Raw genomic sequence first — 20904 nt, 5'->3', positions numbered from 1 at the left:
TACTTTACCTAAATAAAAAACAAAACGAACCACACTCAATATACCACAACAAAAATTCTTGTTTGAATCATCGTGCCACCCAATAATCTATTCTATCAACATTCGATCCACATTTATATTGTAACTTGCAATCAAAGAACCAATCGAGAGATGATTTCCAACAGAACAGCCAGCCCAGCCCACTCTTATTTTTTTCCAATTTATAATTTCTATGTTGTCTGTATGTATTTAAATTTAAACATTTATAATAAAACGAATGCATCGTATATACTTATATATATATATATATATATATACATCTATATATGTATATTAAGTCATTCGATTTGAATCGAGAATGAAACAACATGGCAGTGTTCGCTTAATCGATCGTTAGACTGAAGTTCTTAGAACCAAAAGGATGATGCTTTAGATTTTTATAGATTTTATACGTTTTCTGTTCTTGGTAAAAACGAGTAAATCTTCAACTAGAGTTATCCTAAGCCAACTTTCGAAGCTTAAACAAGATCACACCCATAGATAGATCATAGATAGAACAAGATCGCTTACACGCAATTTTTGATCATTTAGGATTGAGTTCTCACTAAATCAGCGGTGGCTATGATCCTCGTCATGCACACGACATGTATTGTTTTTGCATTTTAGAGCATTATCAAATATATTTTGTAGCCAAAAGTGCTCTACTTTTATTTAAAGTTCTAGAGAAAACATTTTAAAGTTTTCTGTAATGTTTTCCACCAATTAATCATCAAGAACGTGATTCACTGCCGCAAATCTTTTACAGTGAATAAATCAAAGGCCTCACTGGAGGTTATTCTCAGTCGTTACAATTAGTACAGAACTCAACCGCTCAGAGGCAGAATGCTGCGGACAGACTTCGAAGTTGTCCGCTTGGGCTCCTCCAATGTGGGCAAGACATCGCTGATTTCTCGCTACATAAACGGCGAAACTATGGAACGTGGACAGCCCACAGTCGGAGTTGAGTTTCTGGTAAAGACAATCTGTGAACCGCATTTAAATTTAAGAACTAAGATCTGGGATACAGCCCGTCAGAAATGGTGAGTGGGTTGCTAATCTATAGATCTGCTTAAAGTCTCACAGTTTGGTTTAGTTTCAAGGACATTTTACGAAGATATTATACAAATTTTCAAGGAGCTTTACTTGTCTACGACATACACACTCGAAAGAGCTATGAGGCTGCAAAAGAGTGGGCAGTCGAGCTCAAAGAAAAGGTAAAATGGAATCATAATTCTAAAGTTGAAAATAATCTTTTGATAATGTGAAACTCCAGCGCTGTATACGCAGGATAGTGATAGCTTTAGTGGGCCATAAGGCGGATATTACGGATCAGCGTACTGTAACCACCATTGAGGCTGAGGAATATGCCAAAGAAAATAGTTTAATCTTTTGGGAGACTTCGTCTGTTACAAATATGAACATAAACAAATGTTTTCACGATGTGGGTTGGTTTTAATCGGTTATATCATTAGTGATTATATATTTTATTTTCCACTCGCTTTGTTTTCTAGTTTTGGAAACGAAAAAAGCTGAAATCTGCAGCTGTTTCGAAGGCTTCAACCGATCTTCTTGGTATTTATAGCGGCACAATCTTTGAAAAATAAAGCTGAAATATTTATAAATTGATTTATTTTTGTAAATAGATTCCACCAATAAAACAAACCTTTCCTTTTGGTTTATTAACTTTCTCTATTTTCCGTTTTTCGTTTTTTATATTTTTTATTTAAAATTATAACTGATTAAGTTGTCTCTCGAAATAAATACATACTTAATGTACTGCGTTTTTGTTTTGGTTACACTTTACCAATTTATTTTTTCATGTATTGTATATCGTATTGTATATATTTATATATAAGGTTCTTATTTTTTTTGGTTTCTTGCTACTTGGTTGTTTCCATTTATAAGAATAATTATATTGTATGACTTTTCATAACTATAGATCTTGCCGGTATGGGCTTCTTTTTTTTTGGTTTGCTTTGAGTTAGATAAATCATAGTTTAGAGAGCGACCGAGATTATACACTAACTTACTACAAGGCAACTAAATGGCTTCAATCGGGAGAGAGCATTATGCTATATAACGTATACAGATAACAGGGAAAACAATAATATATTATACGTTATAATATTAACTTAGATAAAAGTCATTTAAAAATTCAACAAATCAAAAATGGCAGAAACGTAGGGCAGTTTTCGTAGAGAGTGTTTTGAGTTAATAGAATTGAAAGAGAACACAAATTCTGGATAGTCTTTATATAAATAGAGTTTATAGTTATAACTGCATAACAAAAATGCTCAATCAACAAACAAACAAAAAACAAATATACATTCAGTTAAAGACTCTTTTCGTTTTTTAGGGTGTTCTTCTTTATCCATTATTCCATTTGAAATATCACTTACGTAAGATAAGTTTTATATCTGTATTTGGTAATCGGTATTCACTAGATTTAGTTTTTACTTCCTAAACTATATAATTTTGTTTCAAGAGTTTAGTTTTCTTTCTTTTCAATTCTTTTTCAATTTCCATGATTTTTTTAAGTCTAAACTTTTTGTCTTTTTTTCAGTTTTTTCTGCTTTTATTTCTATAAAATTTACAAAATTACGTTCCTTTGCTTGTCTTTTTTAAATTAATCGATCTTTAATCGATAGCTTTTGCCCCAAAAATTGATGCCGGGAAATATGTCGTCCATGTCCTATAATAATCTCGCCTTAACACTTAGCTTACAAGTAGTTCTCTTCACTTTCATCCATGCACTCGTATTCAGTTTGCTCACTTCCCCCTATTTTTGGAATCTTCTTTGTTTTTTTGATTATTTTGATACTGGGTTTTTTTTATACAACAATCGGCTCATCACCGTGAAGATCACAAGAGCCAATATTCTCGCCCTGATACGACGAGAAATCGTTGATAATGGCCTTTGGTTCGGCTCCGAACTGTATGTCCTGCAGGCAGCCCTTGAAGGGCTCAAAGTAGCGGCCCTGCGTGCGTTTGCTAACCGAATCCAGATTGGGGAAGCCGCCTGTAAAGGAAATTGAATATACATATATTAAGAATTTGTTTTAAATGATATTTTAAATTTGAACGGTAACAGGTCTTAATCACTCTGTTAACGTTAACAGCCACCTCTTTGGATTAACATTTTATGAATTTAAGCATAACATTCGCTTAAGTTGGCAGTCTGACTCGACAAACAACGCAAATGTGAGCTGTCACGTTTACAGTTACATGCAATTGGCTTATATTGCCCGTATCAAACGCTTTCGTTTGAGAGAATATTCTCAGAAGAGACTTTGCTACAAGCGTATTAAATTATTGTTGCAGTGTTAAAAGTCTTTGCAAGGTAGTAATATCAAATAGAACATCAAAGTCGAGGAATATGACTTAAGACTACGGTACATTTACGGTAATTTTAAAAAGAGAAGGTATGTTATGGTATATTCTAGATGGTCCGACGGTATATTTGATCGATAATTACACGGTCACACTGCATACCACGCTCAAAACAAAACAACAGCTCAAAATCCAGACAACAACTTTTAAATTTCGTCGGTTTCTAAAGATAATGTTTATGTTTTGCGGTGTGAATTAAGTGTGACAGGGGCAAAGCTAACAAAAAATCAGTTGCCAAGCGTATTCAGACTAAATAACGTGTAAAAAAACAATAGAGCAACTCAACAAGTGGCTTTTAGGCCAATGTTTGTCGGTTTGTATGCGTTTGTTTATGTTTTTCTGTGTTAACTGAGTGCAATATAAAGAACAGCTAACAAGCAAACAATTGCCAATAGCATCAAGTGCCGGTGAGTGTTAAATTCTATGTAAATTATGGTTTCCTATGGCTGCAACTTACCCAAATAAAATACATCCTCATAGCTAATGGTCGGCTCTTTGCCCGCCGTTCGCCGCCTGCTGGTCACCAAAGCTGTGGTGGCCTGGGTTGTTGTTATTGGGGCATCGCGCCGATTGGGGTTCTCCGGCAAGCGTTCCGTAAAGATCACCTCACCATCCAGCTGCAGCTCGAGTCGAGTGCGATCCAAGAGCACACTCGTCCAGTGCCAAGCGCCATCGGCTATGAAGCCACTGGCTGGCGCCTGAACCGTGTCATTGTTGCTGCCCAAGAGATTGCTGGCCAGCTTCAGGTGGCCATTCTCCAGGCCCAGGCCCAAGAACTTGCGGCGATCGTGCTCGCTCCAGAGCAGCAGACCGTCCGGCTCTATGGTGGAGAAATTCAGGCTGATTTGAATGGCTTCGCGGGGGCGCACATAGAGCGAGGGTCCGCGCCGCTTGTCTTTCATGGGTATGCGGGGTGGCGGCAAGATCAGGTAACTGTTGCCACGGAAGCTCGGTGTTGTTGGTTTACTCATGGCTGTGCACAGGAAGAGAGAGGGAACAAAGGTGGGGGGAAATTGCATTAAACATATTGCATGCGATACATAATTAAATTACAGCATCAGTCGCAGTATCTGTAATAGACTCCGCAACGACTGCGGATTCAGTTTTCAGTCTTTGCTTCAGCCTCAGCTTTGGCTTTGGCTTTGGCTTCACTCTTAACTCTAGCTTCAACTGCATTGTTTAATCTACACCATCATCGTCTTCGGCTTCATTTTCATCCTCAACTTTATGCCCATCTTTTGTTTCTCATAATGAGTTGGCGCTTTAGACCCTGATCTCATTTGTTTCTACTTGTACCATCGCCAGCCTCTTCTGCACAGAGGAAAAATCTTAAAATCTTGTAGATAAGAGTCTTTGTATACGAACCAAAAGATTCCAATTTACATTCCAAAATGTCATGTTTGGGGGAGAAAATACGTTTTTTTAAACTAATTCCCTTAAGAAAATAATACAGATAATAATAATTGGTGCTATAACAGGTCCTTAGGTAATAGTACCTATAATTGCAGCCTTCCCTGTACTGAGATAAGATCTATTTCATTAAATGATTTCCTTTCTGAAATTCAAGGATATTCAGTGTGCGATTTTGGCATCACAACGGAGATGTTTCTCCACAGAGATGTTTAGATTTTTTGTTACTCGATATACAAGCTTCATCTTTTTAAGATCTTCCTTTTCCTATCAAGCTTTTCTCAGTGCACTGAAGACTTGCCTAATCGTTTGGACTTATCTTGTCCAGAGTTCTGGTTTTCCATTTCGTTTTCACCTGCTCTGCCAGTGCCACTGCCTCTGCCACTCTTCCCTCTTCTGTGGTACTTGTGCGTTTTGTTTTGTATTATTTTCTTCAACTTCAACTTCAATTTCAACTTGTTTTGCTGCGGTATGTTAATTCACAATTTGCTAATAAGTGAAAGGCCGACCGACAGCCAACAGACTGGGGAAGATGCAGAGAGGCAGCCAGCCCGATGGGATTTCCCATCGTCAAAAAAAAGCTGGATTCGAAGATTATTTGATTGATGTTTTTGGTTGGGAATGATTATGATTTTCAGAGATCATCAGAAAGGTGGAATTATTGAGATTGTTTGTGCGGGAAACAGGCGGAGTTACTGATTGGAAAATTTCAGCTGCGACAAGTACTTGAATGGGTATTGGAAAGTGTGCGGAAAATGCATTAAAAAATCTGTTGATGATTGGGTTGAATTTGAAGAAGGAAAATGCAGGGAGAACGCTTAGACAAAGGCACTAAACATATAATTGCTCAATCCAGATCAGATTAAGTATTACAAATTATCCTCCATCTATTTATTTATTTGGCAAACAAGCGAATGAAGTTTTGAATATTGTTTTATAGATTTCGCTCTCCTATGGATATGCAAATCTCTCCAAAACAAATACGCGGAGCTTTCAACTTTGAGTCATGACTGATTTTTAATTATTTTCCAACTCTATTATCATACGAAATTTTAGTGTTCCCCTTTTGTTTTGTCTTTTTTGTTGTTTGGCTGCGAATCAGATTGCTAATTTCTGTGCCACTTCCTGACCCCGCTGTGCACTGAACCATCCCCCAGACATCACCAGCCAAATGCTGCTGCTGTTAATGGTTAGATTATGTTGTTGTAGATCTCTAATTATAATAATAATAATATTGTTCTACTCTCGCTGTGGCTGTGAGTCCAAAAAAAACTTGTTTCCTCTCCAACGAAAAAAAAAACCCAACAAAAAAGAGATCAACAAGTGAAATAAAATCGTTTTCGTGTTTTCGGCTTCTGTGCTTTTACTCGTGACACATTTGCGAGAATTTTAAAAGATTTATGAAACGTGTTTGCGTTCAACCCGAATTATATGATGATTTATTGCTATTAGTGTCACGGTTATTGAGCTGTAACTAAAATATATTTACTCCCTGACTCAATGATTCATAATCATCATTAATGCACACAGAGAAAAAATAGCTAAAACATTTTCATATTTAAATGAAATGTTAGCATATTTAAATGGAATATTTTTGTAGGTAAAATAATAATATTTCATATTTAAAATGAATATTTTGGCATTTTTGTTGAAATTTAATATAAAAGAATGATTTTTTAAGTGTTTTATATTTAAATCAAATTTATTTATATTTTATTTCATTTAGTTTGCATTTAAAAACCTAACGTAATTCTCTTTCCTCTACTATTTTTCTCTGAGTGTATTCAATGATTATATTAAAGGGTTCAATGACCTCTCTTTGGCAAGACCTTACCAATTTCACAGTAGAAACCGCCCCAGCCATTGGGACAGGAGCAGCGTCCACTGCGCAGGCAGCGACCATTGTTTTTGCAGGGTATCAGCTTGCAGGACTCGGAATATTCACAACGATCGCCCTTGGCATACTCCGGACAAATGCAATGAGGCTGCAGTTTCTCATCCAGCCAGCAGTGTCCACCAGATTCGCAGGAATCACCGCCACAAGCAGTGCCATCGCAGTCACGAATGTTACGAGATTCTGGTGGAAAAAATAAACAAATTCCAGATCGAAACAAAGGGTAGTGCCCCCTGCCAATACTCACCCACAATATTGGTTTCATTCAGAACAATTCTTGTGCCGCTGACAACCAAACCGCGAACACAGCCGCGGAAGGGTATGGGGAAACCCGAAATGGCATTATGCGGCAGCTTGGACAGATCCTTGAGGCCACCTATGTACAGCAGAGAGTCGGGCTCGACCAGCACCTCTGCGGAAGGAGCCAATGCCGAGGAGGCACTGCCCTCCACCCACAGAGTTAGCCAGCGACCTCTTTGGGCCATTTTGATTTTGTGCCACTCGCCAATGGCCAACATGCGGACACTCCGCACCACAGTGACATGGGTGCTGGGTCCCGAAATGCGGAATTCCACCACACCACCCTGCAGGGACAACGACACAAAGCCAATCTTTTTGTCCTGGTTGTTGTTTAGGGTACCAAAATAGAGCAGCAATCCACGCTCCGACAGCGGACGCAGCTGGAACTCAATGAAGAAGAACTGCACGCGATGATGCTCCTCGAAGGTCTTCGAACCCATGAGGGGCACGGGCGAGAAGCTGCGCTGCTTCTCCACCTCATTGAGCAGCTTCATCACAAAGTGTGTGCTGGGCGTTGAGATGGGCTTGGGGGGCATTAATTTCTTGGTGAAATTCCGATAGCTGACCATTTGGGAACGCTTGGCGCCGAGTTTTTCGCCGCCATCGTAGAGATAGGGCCAGCGAACGGCCAAATAAGAGCGTCTGCCGGTGAGTGAGACATCACTGAGGGAGCGAATTACTGGTGGGAAAGGCATACGATTATATTTCGATTGAAAGTTGGAATAAAAACTCCTTTACCTTCTTCACAATTCTTGCCCGTGCGACCCACAGGACAATCGCATTCGTAGCCATTCACCAGTGGCACACAAGTGGCATCCTCATAGCATTTATTGTTGAACGAATCGCATGGATTCGTGGGCTGTGCACACAATGGACCATACCAGCCCTCCTGGCAGATGCAACTACAAAAAGAATTCCGCAAATTTAAGCGCCATTTTGGGCACAATTCGGAATGGTTTCCACTCACGTAAAGGTTGCTCCATGCTGCAGACAGGCGCCATCGTGCTGGCAGGCATGTCGATGACACTCCCTGGTGCCACATTGACCCACTCCGCGTCCACGAACGCCTCGTGTCTCCTGCAGGGGCACTGTGACAGCGCCAGCCTTCAGCTGGACATCGTAGATGCAGCCCTGGAAGCCCGAATGCAGCGGCAGATCGTGTGGCAGGGTATTAAAATTGGCAATTTCATGGCCACCCAAATAGAGTATGGGAAGGACATCCATGCGGCTAACGCTGCCCGGGGAACGTCCTGTAATGTTGAACTTTCCATCCACCGAAAGCCAAGCCTGACGTCCAATGCGACCCACTTTGATTTCGTAGGGCACTCGTGGAGCATCCAGCCGGAAGTCGATGGGTTTCTGGGTAAAGATGCGACGCGGACCGGCGCCCAGATTCCAGGTCAACATAATGTAACCCTGTATAAAGCTCACGGCCAGATGATCGCTCTTCTCATCATGATAGCCAGATTGGCCAAGGAATGCCAGCAGTGAGATCTGCGACATGGTCTGTGGCAAGATCTTGAAGCTCAGCTCGAGGGAGTACTCCAGGGGTATGGGCACGGTGTAGGCCACAAAAGAAGACAAACCATTAACGCTGCCAGAGAAGGAGGGCAGAGCCACTTCGAGATCTGCAAAGGGGAGAATATTAGCAGGTGTTAGAGCTGGGGTTTCCCTTTGGAACTTACTATGCTCGCAGTAGTGTCCATGTTTGCCCAGCGGACACAAACACAGATAGCCACTGCCTGGGAACTGCACACAAGTGCCACCATATTGACAGGGATTATCCTCGCACACGGATATCTCACAGGTGGGACCCATATAGCCCGTGGGGCATTTACATTTCCACTTCTCTGCCTTCTCGCCATTCTCGTCCAGATCATTCGTTTCGATCTTGATGCAGGCGGCACCATTGCGACAGGGACTCGACAGGCAGGCCAATGAGCCGCATTCCGTAATGCCAAACCCGTCCAGGGCGTCGCTACAAAGAGGGAAAAACAAAAAGTAGAGTGAGAAAGGGAGGCTTTTACAGGTGTCGTGCGCTAATTTCATCAAGTCTAATTCGATGTGTCAATATTATGGGACGTACACACGATGTGTCGCTGTCGTTGTCGTCCTTTTTGGTGCCAATTGACAAACAGCCCCACAGCTGTCAGCACATTGACAAGGACACTACGACACTCACTAGCTGCATGTGTCCGGAACACTCCACCCATTTTGGTGTGCCCATCTGTTTGCATTCGCGCTTTTATGAACGTTGAATGCTGACGAATGGCTTCCGCATTCGCCCCCCCCCCCCCTGCTAACTGTCTCTCTCTCTCTCTCTCTCTCTTTCAGCGCCTGTCCTTTTCATCAAGTTTTTGCTGCATTTTCATTCTCACTGACAGGCAAAACTCTTTTCAGTGCTAAAGTTGCCTTGCCAAAGGAGTCCATAATATATAAGCTTTTAGCATTGCCCATTTCGCTGGTGATTCAGGAATTACTTTAAGAAAAAAAAGGATGGTCCATGAAACACGGAACTATGGGAGATGCATGGGAGACGCTTACTTGGATGTTTTAACTATTCATGTAAGAAAGTTCTAAGAGAAAGATGTTGGGAGTTTATTATACAGGTTCACTCGAACAGTTCGTCCATCTACACAAGAGTTTTTTATAAAAGAAATCAAAGATCGATGGATTCATGTACAGCGCAAGCTTCTCCCTGATTTATTACCAGCTAAATTACTAGATTATTTTATATTACTAGATATATCGGTAGATATATAACCACCTAGCGATGGGCATCATTCTTTTTAGCAGCTTGCGCTTGTGCATCAAAGTTGCTTCGCTTGTTTAAGAATTCAGAGCAATAGCATATAAATGCTGCCACAAATTCTGCATAAATGCATTGCATACTCTCTGCTCCGAAACGCATTCCATCAAAGACCTTTTGCTTAAGCTCCCTTCCTCCCCTCTACCACATATTACCAGCATTAATGCCTATCCCATGTATGCCTCGGGCTACCAGTCTCAGTTTAATCTGTTCCCGCAAGTCGAGCTAATTTTTTCATGGCTATAGGACCACACAAAAAAGTTCTTTACGTTCAGTGGCCATATAATCTGGTTCTTTTACTGCAGCGCTGCCATGAAGGAAACAGCTTTCAGCACCTGGCAACTTTGTGGGTGCGTGTGTATGGCTGTATTTGGCCATCAAATGTTTTCATTTTATTCCCAACAGCTCTGCGTTTTCATGCTGCCTGGAGGCATGAGGTGGCCCCCTGTGCGTGGGTCAGTGTAAGCAGCATAAACCTTTAAGAGAGATGCCTCACAGCCATCAGTTCCGCGCGTATCGACCATCTGCCACAGAAAAGTCGTAACTTGTTCGGCCAGAGATGTTCATTAGCCGTAGTCCAGCATTCAAAGTGCCCAAAGGGCAATACACAAAACAAGCAGCGAGAAAGCTCTGTGATTGATGGTGCAGACTATGGGATACCTGGTACCCCAATTGGGTTTTATTTTGTTGTTTAATGAGTGGCAAAATATTTAAATTGTGAGTTAAAATACCGAAAAAAAAACAATCTACACTGAAGAGAATTTAATATTTGGGCACACAATATATCAAACATTTGTTGGGTACTCTCTCTGTCATGGTTACACGATTGTAAAGATTTTTGGTTCATAAGTAGAGGAACGATTTATAATTAACTCTGTCAAAAAACGACTCTCTAGCTAATTGTAGAAACGACAACAAATATCCTTTTGATTTTAAGTAGGATACAAATCAAAAGTAGAACCGTGGGATCCATTCTTCCACCTGTCACATTCCTGCACACCAAAACCCAATATACCCTCTACCGCTCCCCGTGTTAACAGGGTATTGAAAAAACGCGTACAGCAAGAGAGAGACATGTATCGACGGAGTACTTACCCGAATATTTCGCGCCCTTGTCCGTTAATGCGCAACGTGTGGAGACATCCGGTGAAGCCGGTGCCGCTTTGTGCTGGCGGCAACTCGATAATCAGGCCAATCGGGGCTTGGGGCGCACCGCCCAAGTGCAGCCATGTGTTCAGTATCACCTCCGGGGTATGCAGTCGCTGGGGCAGTAGTTTCAGCCACGTCGGCTGATCCCCGGACATGGCCAGTGTGTCGTTCACCAGCAGCGAGGCATTGCAGTGTGTGTAATTCCGGCTAAAGTCCAATCTGTAAAGAGGTATTCGGGAAAAGTTCTTTTTAGTTTTACTTTTTTTTTTTGCTGTAGCCCCTCTCCTTGGTGTTGCATCAAATATTTAATATGCTGCACGGTTCGCCCTCATTCTCTGTGTGTGACTTTTCTCTGGATTCTGGATTCTCTCTGTGTGTGAGAGAGAGAGAGTTGGGGCACGGGGTGTTGGCTCTTCTCTGGATTCTGTTTGAGGGTGAGCCTGGCACACTTTTAAAGCAAAATTCCCAGCATGCCGATGCGTGCAAATATTTATGACACCACAATATCCCAGACCCCCCACCAATTGCAAGGTAAAAAGGGTTTCATGCCCCTGCCTTCAGTTATCCGGCAAGCTGTTGTTTGGGTTTACCTTTTGCCTGTTGACCTTTCGCGTTGGAAACTTCATCGAAGTTACTACAGTGGTTTAAGGTTTGCCAGGAAATTGTGTCAGTCAGAGGGTAAGGCTGGTTTCCCTTTGTGGGCAGTTCCTTAACTATTTCATTTATGTCATGTGCATATTTTCGGTAAATAGTTTTAGACTTGTTTGTGGGTTTTAGCAAGTTTTTATAAAGGTTTTTTGATTGTCAAAGAACTTTTCTTGGAATATATTTGAATATAAATTTTTGACTAAGAGAAGATCAATCTTTCGGTACACAAAGTTTATGTTTATAGAATTACTAGCTATATTTTAATCCATATGTCCATTTATCTTTATATTTCCCGCTATATGTACTCTTTTTTGTACCACTTCCCATCAGCCCCATTGCACGGTCCCTTGGTCATAGGCTTCCAATAAAAATTCCCTATAATGTCAATCGACTGCCAAATTTAACCAGCGCCTTCACGTATTTGTTGCCTCAAACCTTTGAGTGATATCGTGTTGGAATGCCAGACCCCCCATGGTTTTTATTGCACCTCATGGCCGAGTGTCACCTGCTTTTATTTGAATGTCCTTTATTGTGAGGACATACGCCTTTGTCAAAATGTTTCTGATTTTATATGGCGTATTTTTTCCACCCTTTTTTCTGAAGAGTTTTGGAGATGAACGCACTGGGATCCATATCTTGGCGTTTATTGCATTTGAATGTAGATTATTTAATACAGCAAAAAAGCCAGTGCTATAAATGCGTGGCAAGAGGAAAGGACACCGATGTTTATTGTTATTTTATGGCAGTAAAAAAGTTACCATACGAGTACGAGGCATGGAAAAAGTTTTCCCTGATTGCATTTAGTTTTTTACAACATATTGGATTGTTTGGAGTACACTCTTCTCGTATATTTTGTTTATTTCTTTTACCTTTTCAAACGAAATAATCGGACGGAATGATATTTTTTCTGTGAAATGTGTTGAACTTTTTTTTGCGTTTGTTTGTTTTCGTTTTGATAGACGGGAACCAGATTGGGTTTGTTTAAAAGATTGCAAAAGTTTGCTGTCAAATTAAGCTTCAAACTGATAAAATTATCACTTTTGGTACGAAATTGTTTTTACTGAGTTTTAAAAAGAATATTTTTCGCGTAATTTCGCGTAATAAAAACTTATTTTTGGTGTGCATTTTTATGTACAATTAATCGACTTAAGTGTTGGTCATTCCAAGTATGGAGTCTTGTGGAAGTGTTTTATTACGTATCCTAGAGCTAAGCAAAAATTAACTACCTAATTTTACTCTACCAAATTTATACCAAAACCAATAATAATTATTATAATTTAATGAACTTCGGCAACCCAGTTTAAAACCCATTCAAAATGGTTCATCCATTAAGTCATTGATTTATGCGGAATAATTAGCATTTTGCTCCACTCATTTTATAGTTTCGTTAACGATCCGAAAAACCCAAAAACCCGAACTTCCTTCACAATGTTACTTAAAGTTCAATTAGCTGCATTTGACTGAGCAACAAATTAAATTAGCATTGTTTACACGTTTCGGAGAGTGATTCCGATTCCTACTTCTCTGCCTTGCAGTCCTTGGACATAAATTATGGACACGCTCAATTGAATGTTGTGGAAAAAGTTTTTAGTTGTTAAACTTCTGCTAAAAAGAAAACACAAATCATCTTAATAAATGAACTTTACTTTCGGGGAATTGAATTAAGCAAATGCGTAATAATTAAAAGGGAATTCCTGTTTCTACAAAAAGCTCTTGAGAATGGCATTGGGGATGTATCCTGAGCCGCAATTAGGCCCGATGAGCGGTAATTGTTATTGCTTTCTAATTACACTAATTGTGCGCAACACCAGTTCGATGAAGGTCCTTAAGTAAAATGTCAATTGTATAGAGCATTAGCCTCATTAGAGGGGCTAGAGTGGGCATGGACCACCAGCAGGCGCCTCCCAAAGGCTACATCCAGAGCGAAAGAGCGCAAGAACTATGGCTCATCGATGGCCACACAAAGCTGCCGCCATTGCCTTGTCCGCCATCGCCATCGCCATCGCCATCGCCATCATCGTCATCATCGAGTGGCCCCGGGCGTCTGAGGGAGTCCCTGGTGCTGCTACCCAGTGCTCGGGCGATTAACCACGCAAGGCAAATAAAAATAGGCAACGTACATAAATTTGTTGCTCGTAAATCCACTTGCCCAGACCGAGCAAAACAATAGCCGAAAACAGTCAAGAAAGTGCAGATTTAAGAGACGAATTTCGGGATACTCTTGGGAATGTGTGCACATATTTAGTTATAATTAGGGATCAGCATTTACAATGCGTAGTTGTAGTCTGTAGATCTGTCTAGTTTGCCATGGAATAGCTAATAAGCAAAGCTATTTGGAGGAAAGGAAAATACGATAAGCCAAAGTCTTCCCTTTGTCTAAAGTCATAACACCCCTCCATCACATAGGGTATTGAAAGTAAGGAAAGTAATATATACCGACAGCATATACACACACATATATATATATATATTCCGTGTATATATGTATATAGGAAACTCGCACCATTGGACATTGGATAGCCCCGAGCTGGGGACCAAGTGCTAAAAAGTAAATTTGTGGTCGATTCGATAGTCGTAAAAATGTGAACGGCATTGGAATGCCACTTGCTCTTTTCTCTTTAGCTAAATTATTTATATAGGTTTTCTCTTTCACACACCCTCTCTGTCTCTCTCCCTCCCTCTCTCTCTCTCTACTGTTTTGTCCCACTTTTTGATATATTTTATGCCCTTAATGTCCTGTTTATGCCAATGTTCTGCGTCTATTCTTGATTCGTTGTGGGAATTCATTTGCGTGATTTGCTTCGGTTCGCTTCAGTTCTGTTTCTGTTTTCCATTGGGTCGCTCTGTTCAATGTTATTTGTCTAAAACGATTATTTGGTCATTTTCCATATGCGTTTGCCCAGTTTTAAAGTAATTGCCACACAGTTGAATTGTTAACAAGGGCATTTGTCGATGCAACAGCATTGAGTGTTTGATTAGCCGATAATTTGACGAGCACTGTAAGTGCCAGGAGCGTTTGAATATTTAAAGACTACTGAAGGAACTATTAAGCCAACAAGTTGTTGGGCTGCCAGCCAGTGTGTAATTTATGAAAATTGGTTGGGCATGGGCTGAGGGAATTATTTCTTAGTGCGTGTTTGTTGGCAGCAGCATAGAGGGAGTTTAAAAAGGGGCTGCTGTTCTGTAAAAAAGTAGTAATATTAATACTATATTTTACCTAACATTTTACTCTTGAAAATAACACTCTAAAACACATTTAAAACATTTATTTGCACAAGCTCCTGCCGCAATAAATGCCCTTTCCCATTACTTATCCATTACTAATTTCATTTAAAAAGTTAGCCCAAAAAGTTTTATTTTACAATTCCGAATGCCAAGGGGCAAATATTAGTGGAACTTTTAAACCTAAAATTAGCCAAAGTGGTGGCTTTGGCCGATGGAAATGTTGGTTCAGCGATTAATTACGCACGAGTCCAGGCCCCAGCTCGGCATTATTCCCCCCCCTGCCGAGCGGTTGAATGAGCGGTCCAGGAATTCTGCTAGTGGGCAGCAAAATTTAATTTTCAACCAACGTTAAATACAAAAAAGAGGAGGAGAAAGGGCCGCTCCAAGAGTATGGAAAATCTCCAAACTAATTACGCATGGATGGCAAGTGGAAGCCCCGCAGGATTTAATGTTCAAGGAAATGGGAGACCGGAAATGGTAGGATGGAGAGAGAGAGAGAGAGAGAGAGAGAGAGAGAGAGAAGAGAAGAAACCTAAAAAAAGTGCAATTTATTCTACACTTGAAGCATTATAATTTGTGGCCTCGTCCAAATGGCGAATGGAATTCAACACGGGCCAAGTTTAATGGCCGTCGGACAGTCGGCGCGCACTTGCCTCCACTGACAGTGACCCATATGCTGACCTCCAGCTCTCTCTCTCTCTCTCTCTCTCTCTCTGTCTTTGGGCTCTGGGGTCGCAGTTTAAAAAGTTAATTAACATGCCAACATTCGTGTGTCCATGCTCCCACGGCCCAACATCTACACCCACACCCAAACCACTACTCAACCCGCCAACCCAACCACCAATCACCCCGTCAAGTGGAGGGCGTGACCCAAGAGGTGGGGCCACACATAATTGCATTCCGTGGTACGTCCACGTCCATTTTGCACTTACTCAGCTCGAATGGTAATTTCGTGGCCCGTATTCACAGGCGTTTCCAGCTCACTCAGCAGCATCGTCTGCAATCCGCACGAGAACTGGAACTGCATCAGTCCCTTTTGGAGGAACAACGCCATGTAGTGTCCACCCTTTGTGCCCTGGGCGGCGGCCAGCATGATCAGTCCATTAGTGGCCCTTGTTCGCACCTTCAGCTGTATGTGCATCGGCAGCACGGCATCCAGGGCCTCATGCTGTCCAATGTCCTTGTAGATGCGATGCGACACATACGAGTCGCCGGAAAACGCTGCATTCCGTATGATGATTGGCAGCTCACAGAGCGGTCCCTGGCGATCAAAGCGACAAACGCACTGCAATGAGATTTTAGAAATGATTATAAGTGGATTTTAGTCGCAGATAAATTCGATTTAAAAAGGGAAATTGTTTTGAAAATACTAGTAAAAGTATTTCTTTTATGCAGTGTTTCGGTTATTAATTCGCAGAAATTGTCCTTCTTTAAAAGTATATCTCCAAAATGCTCCACAAACTGCAACAAAATGACTTGCCCTCTGCCCGGCCAGACCCATAAATGAAACAAAACTTGAACAATTTTAATTTAATTTTTGGCAACAACTCCTTCGCTTCGTTCGAACGCCGTCTGGTGGCCTTTCAATAGGAAGACCGTACCGAAAAATGCCAATAAATTGAAAAGTAATATGAATTAACTTTCTGGCTCTACGTCTTCCCTTTCCTTCCTTTTGTCCTGGTTTTAATAATTTATGCCACCGCCAAGGGACACTTAAAGTGCAGCCCAGCCATGAGCTGGTGGAAAGAAAACTGCAACAGCGGACAGGCAGACAAGCAGGCAGGCAGGCAGGCGGGCAGGACAATGGAAAGGAAAAGGAGCCACGCACTTGGCTGGCACGCGGCGGTCCCGAAAAAACTTTTGTTGTAATTTTCTTTGGCGAATGTCCTTTTGCTCCTTGGGGCCACCCCACTCTCCATCAAATTGAGCAAATGAAGTGCAAGGCAAGTGGGAACAGTCACGCAGAGGACATGCCCAGGCGTCTCCTTCCACTTGTGGCTCCCCGTACAAGACATCCTCTTAATGGGAAGTTGGCCATATGTTGAGGGTAGCTCAAGAGGTCTTTTGCTGGCTGCAAGAGCTTCTTGAACAGGTGAAGAAAATGTTGAAACAGTTTTCGCTGGTCTCGGTCTTCGAGGGGGACTCTCTGTTTTTCTTGGAAAGGAATCAGTTTCTGAATATTTTTAGCCGGTTATTTGTGTTGTCTGATTTGAACGAGTATTTAGTTAAAGAAGGGTAAAGCTTGGGGGCTATTAGCGATGATATTTTCATGGGTATTGCTTCAATTTTTATGAAATTTTAAATGAGGAAATTATGTGATTTTTCATGGTATACTTTAAGGCAAATAAATAGTCCGAAAAATTGAAAATTTTGTTAAAAAAAAGGTTTTTAATACATATATAAAATTAATCAAATATATATCCATGGAACTCTTAATCCTTCATTATTTAAGCCCCACCAAACAGGTTAGTCCTCCAACCCCCACGTACTACGAAAATGTATGCAAAATAATTATGAAAACAATCTCTTCACCTGCTGTGCAAACATTGTTCATATTTTTTTAGATTTACAACCTGACACGCATTACAAATGACCTTCACCCCCCAAAGGAGTACAACGGAAATTCCCAAACAGCCTTAAAGGATTCATCGCATAATATTACTTAACTGCTTAGACGCCGCATCCTCAGCATCCTCAGCATCATTCCTCTCTCTCTCTCTCTCTCTCTCTCTCTCTTAACCCTATCCCTGCAACAAATTTGCTCCGCTCAGGCGGCTTTTGTTTAGCTTGCTTTGGTTTTTTTTGTGTAGCGGTGTTTTTCCAGGAAAAACATTAAAAGCTGCGCCTGCTGAGACGAGGAGGATGTTGTACATCAGCATCATCATCAGCAAGCAGGTCATGATTTGAACTACATTGTACGTTGAAAAACAATCATTGTACTCTCGAAGAGGGTAGTATAACTTGGGAAAGCATTTTGCAATATACAAATATTTTTTATACATTTTCAAACAACATCAAAAGTGCAATTGGCATGGAGCAAGGGCATGATCAAAGATAAAATTCTGATAATTATTTTAAATACTTTTCATAAAGAGTATTTTTACTGTCGGTTTACTTATTTTCCCGCTCTTCCCTGTACTTTGGCGAGTGCCTTATTTTTGCGTTGTTTTAGCCTGCATCCCCTACACCCAAACCTTTTTCTTTTAAATATTTTTGTCCTTGAAAATATATATAGAAGCTCTCCGTGTTTTTTTAAGCTGCTCAGCGCTCCTTCATAACAATTATTTGAAGTGTTTGCTGGAAGTTTGCTCCCATTTTTTTTGTGTTTAGCCTTTTCCACGAGAATTCCCACTCTTGTTAGCCAAATGAAGCTGTGTTCGTGTGGGGAGCTTACAGCAACAAGAAAGAGAAAGAGCTGAGAGGAGTGCGTAACGATGGCACCCGCCGGGCCATGCATTTAGTTTTCGCACAAAATTGTTGTCGGCACTTTTCAGTGCTGTTTTTGTTGTTGTGTTGGCTCTCTGCACTGATGTAGATGGGAATACTCGTACTCTGGCGAGCGCATGTGCGCTGCTAACAGGAAACATTTTAATTAAAGCTTTTTGACCTTGCGGCATTCGGCTGGCGCATAATGAATGTTGGTCCAAACACCAAAACCAAGCAGAACCAAAAAAATGTATAAAAAGAAAAGAAATGAAAACGAAAATGAGTAGTCAGGGGCAAACATGTGGCAGATTTTAGATTTAAATGTTGATGATGATGAGTAGGTGGTGTGGGCCGAAAGTGTAGTCAGAGGCTGCGGCAAACGGAAATGATGTGCTGGGAATTTGTTTTTTGGTGCTTAAACGTATGGAAATTTCGGAGAATTTATTTAAAATGTAATGAGGTGTATTTATAAATATAAAACGTTTAAGTATTCAAGGGAAGCTTAATTATAGTCAAAGGGAATAGAAAAGAAGGGAAATTTATAAAGTATTTTATTTTTTTAATAATTAATTCCTTAAACGTCATTCTTTAGCTCGACTTTCAGTGTCAGTTTTCCAGTGAACATTTCTTACTCTGCTGGTTTTAAATTAGAGTAAAACTCGGTCATTAATTGCCAGAGAAAACCTATATAATTCTCACAAATTCCCCTCAACCCTATAAATTTCATGGCATAATCCTATTCAAATATTCTCAGTCCTGTTGATTCGGTTTCATTGCGTTTCGGCCAATGGAAATTAATTGTAACACGCTTTTCCAAATGTCAACAGGCAAATGCCTGGAACGGTCTGAATTTGAGTGAAGTGCACACTTCATAAAGGCCATCCGCAGGAGCAAGAGGCGGAGGAGGCAGCACGAAGAGGATGTAGAGGCCAGATCCTGACAAGCTCAGGACGCATTAAGGGCGGGGAGATGTTTAAGAGGAGATGTGTGGCAGGAGAGGCGGTGATGGAGGCGCCTAAAAGGGCTCAACAAAATTTTCATTAGTGGCATTGGCGGTGTGTGGCAAAGGCAACGCAATGCAGACAGTAGACACAGAGCAGCGGGTTGGAAGAGCGACAGAGGCCAGGCAGGGAAGAGGATTGCTGGTTGGAAAAAGCCAGGAAAAGCATTTTCCGAAAACCAAAAACTCGGCGGGGTAGCACTTGAAATGTGCTTAATGCCACTTTACGAGTGACTTTCGCCGAGTGCGAGTGCCACTTTGCCTGCACTTCTCCGTGTGCCATACGCAGCAGAGGCCCCACCGTGTGCGCTCTGTCTCACTCCTCCATGGCTTATTTCATCTCTGTCTCACTCTCTCTCTCTCTCTCGCCTCACACTCATAACGAACACTTGCCTAACCAATATGACAGCTGACATATGTAAGTGTCTGTCTTTCCTGCTCTGTCTTTTCTCTCTTCTTTTTTTTTGTCTCTTTATACAAATGAATAGAGTGGTGGTGGGTGGAACAAAAAAAAACGAGGGAATCTCTCAAAATTAACAAAAGCTTTGTCAGCGTGTGTGTGTGTGTGTGTGTGCTTTTGTGCCTTTGTGCGTGTGCGTGTGTGTTTGAGCAGTTAGTTAAATTACTTGGCAACAATAAAGTGGCATGTGCTCTATGAAATAATTTGCACCCACTTGCAGCAGAGCAGACTCTTATGTCCGTGAGCGAGGGACATGTGCTCCATCTCGTTCTCGCTGTTACTTTTACTTTATTTTACCGTTAAAAAGGAGGGTATTATGATTTTGCCAAGAGGTATGCCATGGTCACTCATCCATTTGCTTCATGCAGCAAAATGGAACAAGAAACTTATTTTCATTTTTTTTAGAAGTTGGAACAAGCACAAAAATAGGATAGCTCCTGCTGCATCCTGTTAAGGTCTAAGCCAGATTGTGGTTGCTCTGCCATACTCTAACAAAGTCATCCTGCGGTGATGTGTCACTCACTCAAGCCTTAAATTTATTATGAAACTTTAATTTTTTTCTTGTTAGCATGTGGCCGAGCGACTCTCTCTCACTCACTCACACTCTCCCTCTCTCGCAGACCCTACATCTCTCGCTCTCTGCCCTCTTGCTGTGTGTGTGCATGATTCATAGGTACACTTTGGAGATCTACGCGTGTTGGCGGCAACTTTCTAAATAAATTGCCAGTTGGCTTTGTTAACTCATTAACCGGCAGCGGGTGGCAGCAGAAGGAACTCCGCCATAAATTAGTTGGCATTAGTGTTGGTTAAGTGTCTGGAGTGTTGGTTAAAAGTTGCACAGCTGTCTTGTAGAAATACAAATGAAGGAGAGGTCATTTATAAAAGTTTAAAGTAACATGGGAAAGCGCACGCTGTTTAAGTGCAATTTCCGCTGTTTTTAAAGTGTTGGATAAGGTTGAAGTGTGTTGGAAAGCGACATTTCAGCTTCTTGCTCTGACTAGATGGAACCCCATACAAATTTCCATCCATCCTGTGACCATCATCACGTATGAAAGTGTGACTGCACCTATGCCACCTATCGTTGTCCCTCGAGTGCGACCCCAATTTGTCATGCTGCTGCTGCCTCTTTGGAGTGGATTGTACGTATAAATTAGACCTGCGTCGTCGACTCTCCT

The 20904-nt window shown here is 41.3% G+C and overlaps 2 protein-coding genes across 2 annotated transcripts in view; one reads left to right on the top strand and one right to left on the bottom strand.

The window, feature by feature from the left end:
• Positions 1-1987: 1987 nt before the first annotated feature.
• The window catches only part of LOC117581728 (protein eyes shut), a 43496-nt gene continuing 24579 nt past the window's right edge, over positions 1988-20904 (bottom strand). The window contains exons 5-13 of the mRNA XM_034269108.1: positions 15776-16128; positions 10917-11189; positions 8698-8990; positions 7980-8640; positions 7751-7914; positions 6960-7691; positions 6653-6895; positions 3866-4381; positions 1988-3037 (exon numbers count right to left, since the gene is read on the bottom strand). Of these exons, the coding sequence (XP_034124999.1) occupies positions 2850-3037; positions 3866-4381; positions 6653-6895; positions 6960-7691; positions 7751-7914; positions 7980-8640; positions 8698-8990; positions 10917-11189; positions 15776-16128 (3423 nt within the window). The 3' untranslated portion in view covers positions 1988-2849. The remainder of the gene's footprint in view (positions 3038-3865; positions 4382-6652; positions 6896-6959; positions 7692-7750; positions 7915-7979; positions 8641-8697; positions 8991-10916; positions 11190-15775; positions 16129-20904) is intronic.
• LOC117581729 (MKRN2 opposite strand protein) overlaps positions 3516-20904 on the top strand; it is a 62484-nt gene continuing 45095 nt past the window's right edge. Inside the window, exon 1 of the mRNA XM_034269109.1 lies at positions 3516-3815. The gene's annotated coding sequence lies outside the window, so the exon portion shown is untranslated. The remainder of the gene's footprint in view (positions 3816-20904) is intronic.

The sequence above is a fragment of the Drosophila guanche genome, unplaced genomic scaffold, assembly GCF_900245975.1.
Source record: "Drosophila guanche unplaced genomic scaffold, DGUA_6, whole genome shotgun sequence".
Lineage (NCBI taxonomy): Eukaryota > Metazoa > Arthropoda > Insecta > Diptera > Drosophilidae > Drosophila > Drosophila guanche.
This window is presented reverse-complemented; position numbering and strand designations above follow the sequence as displayed.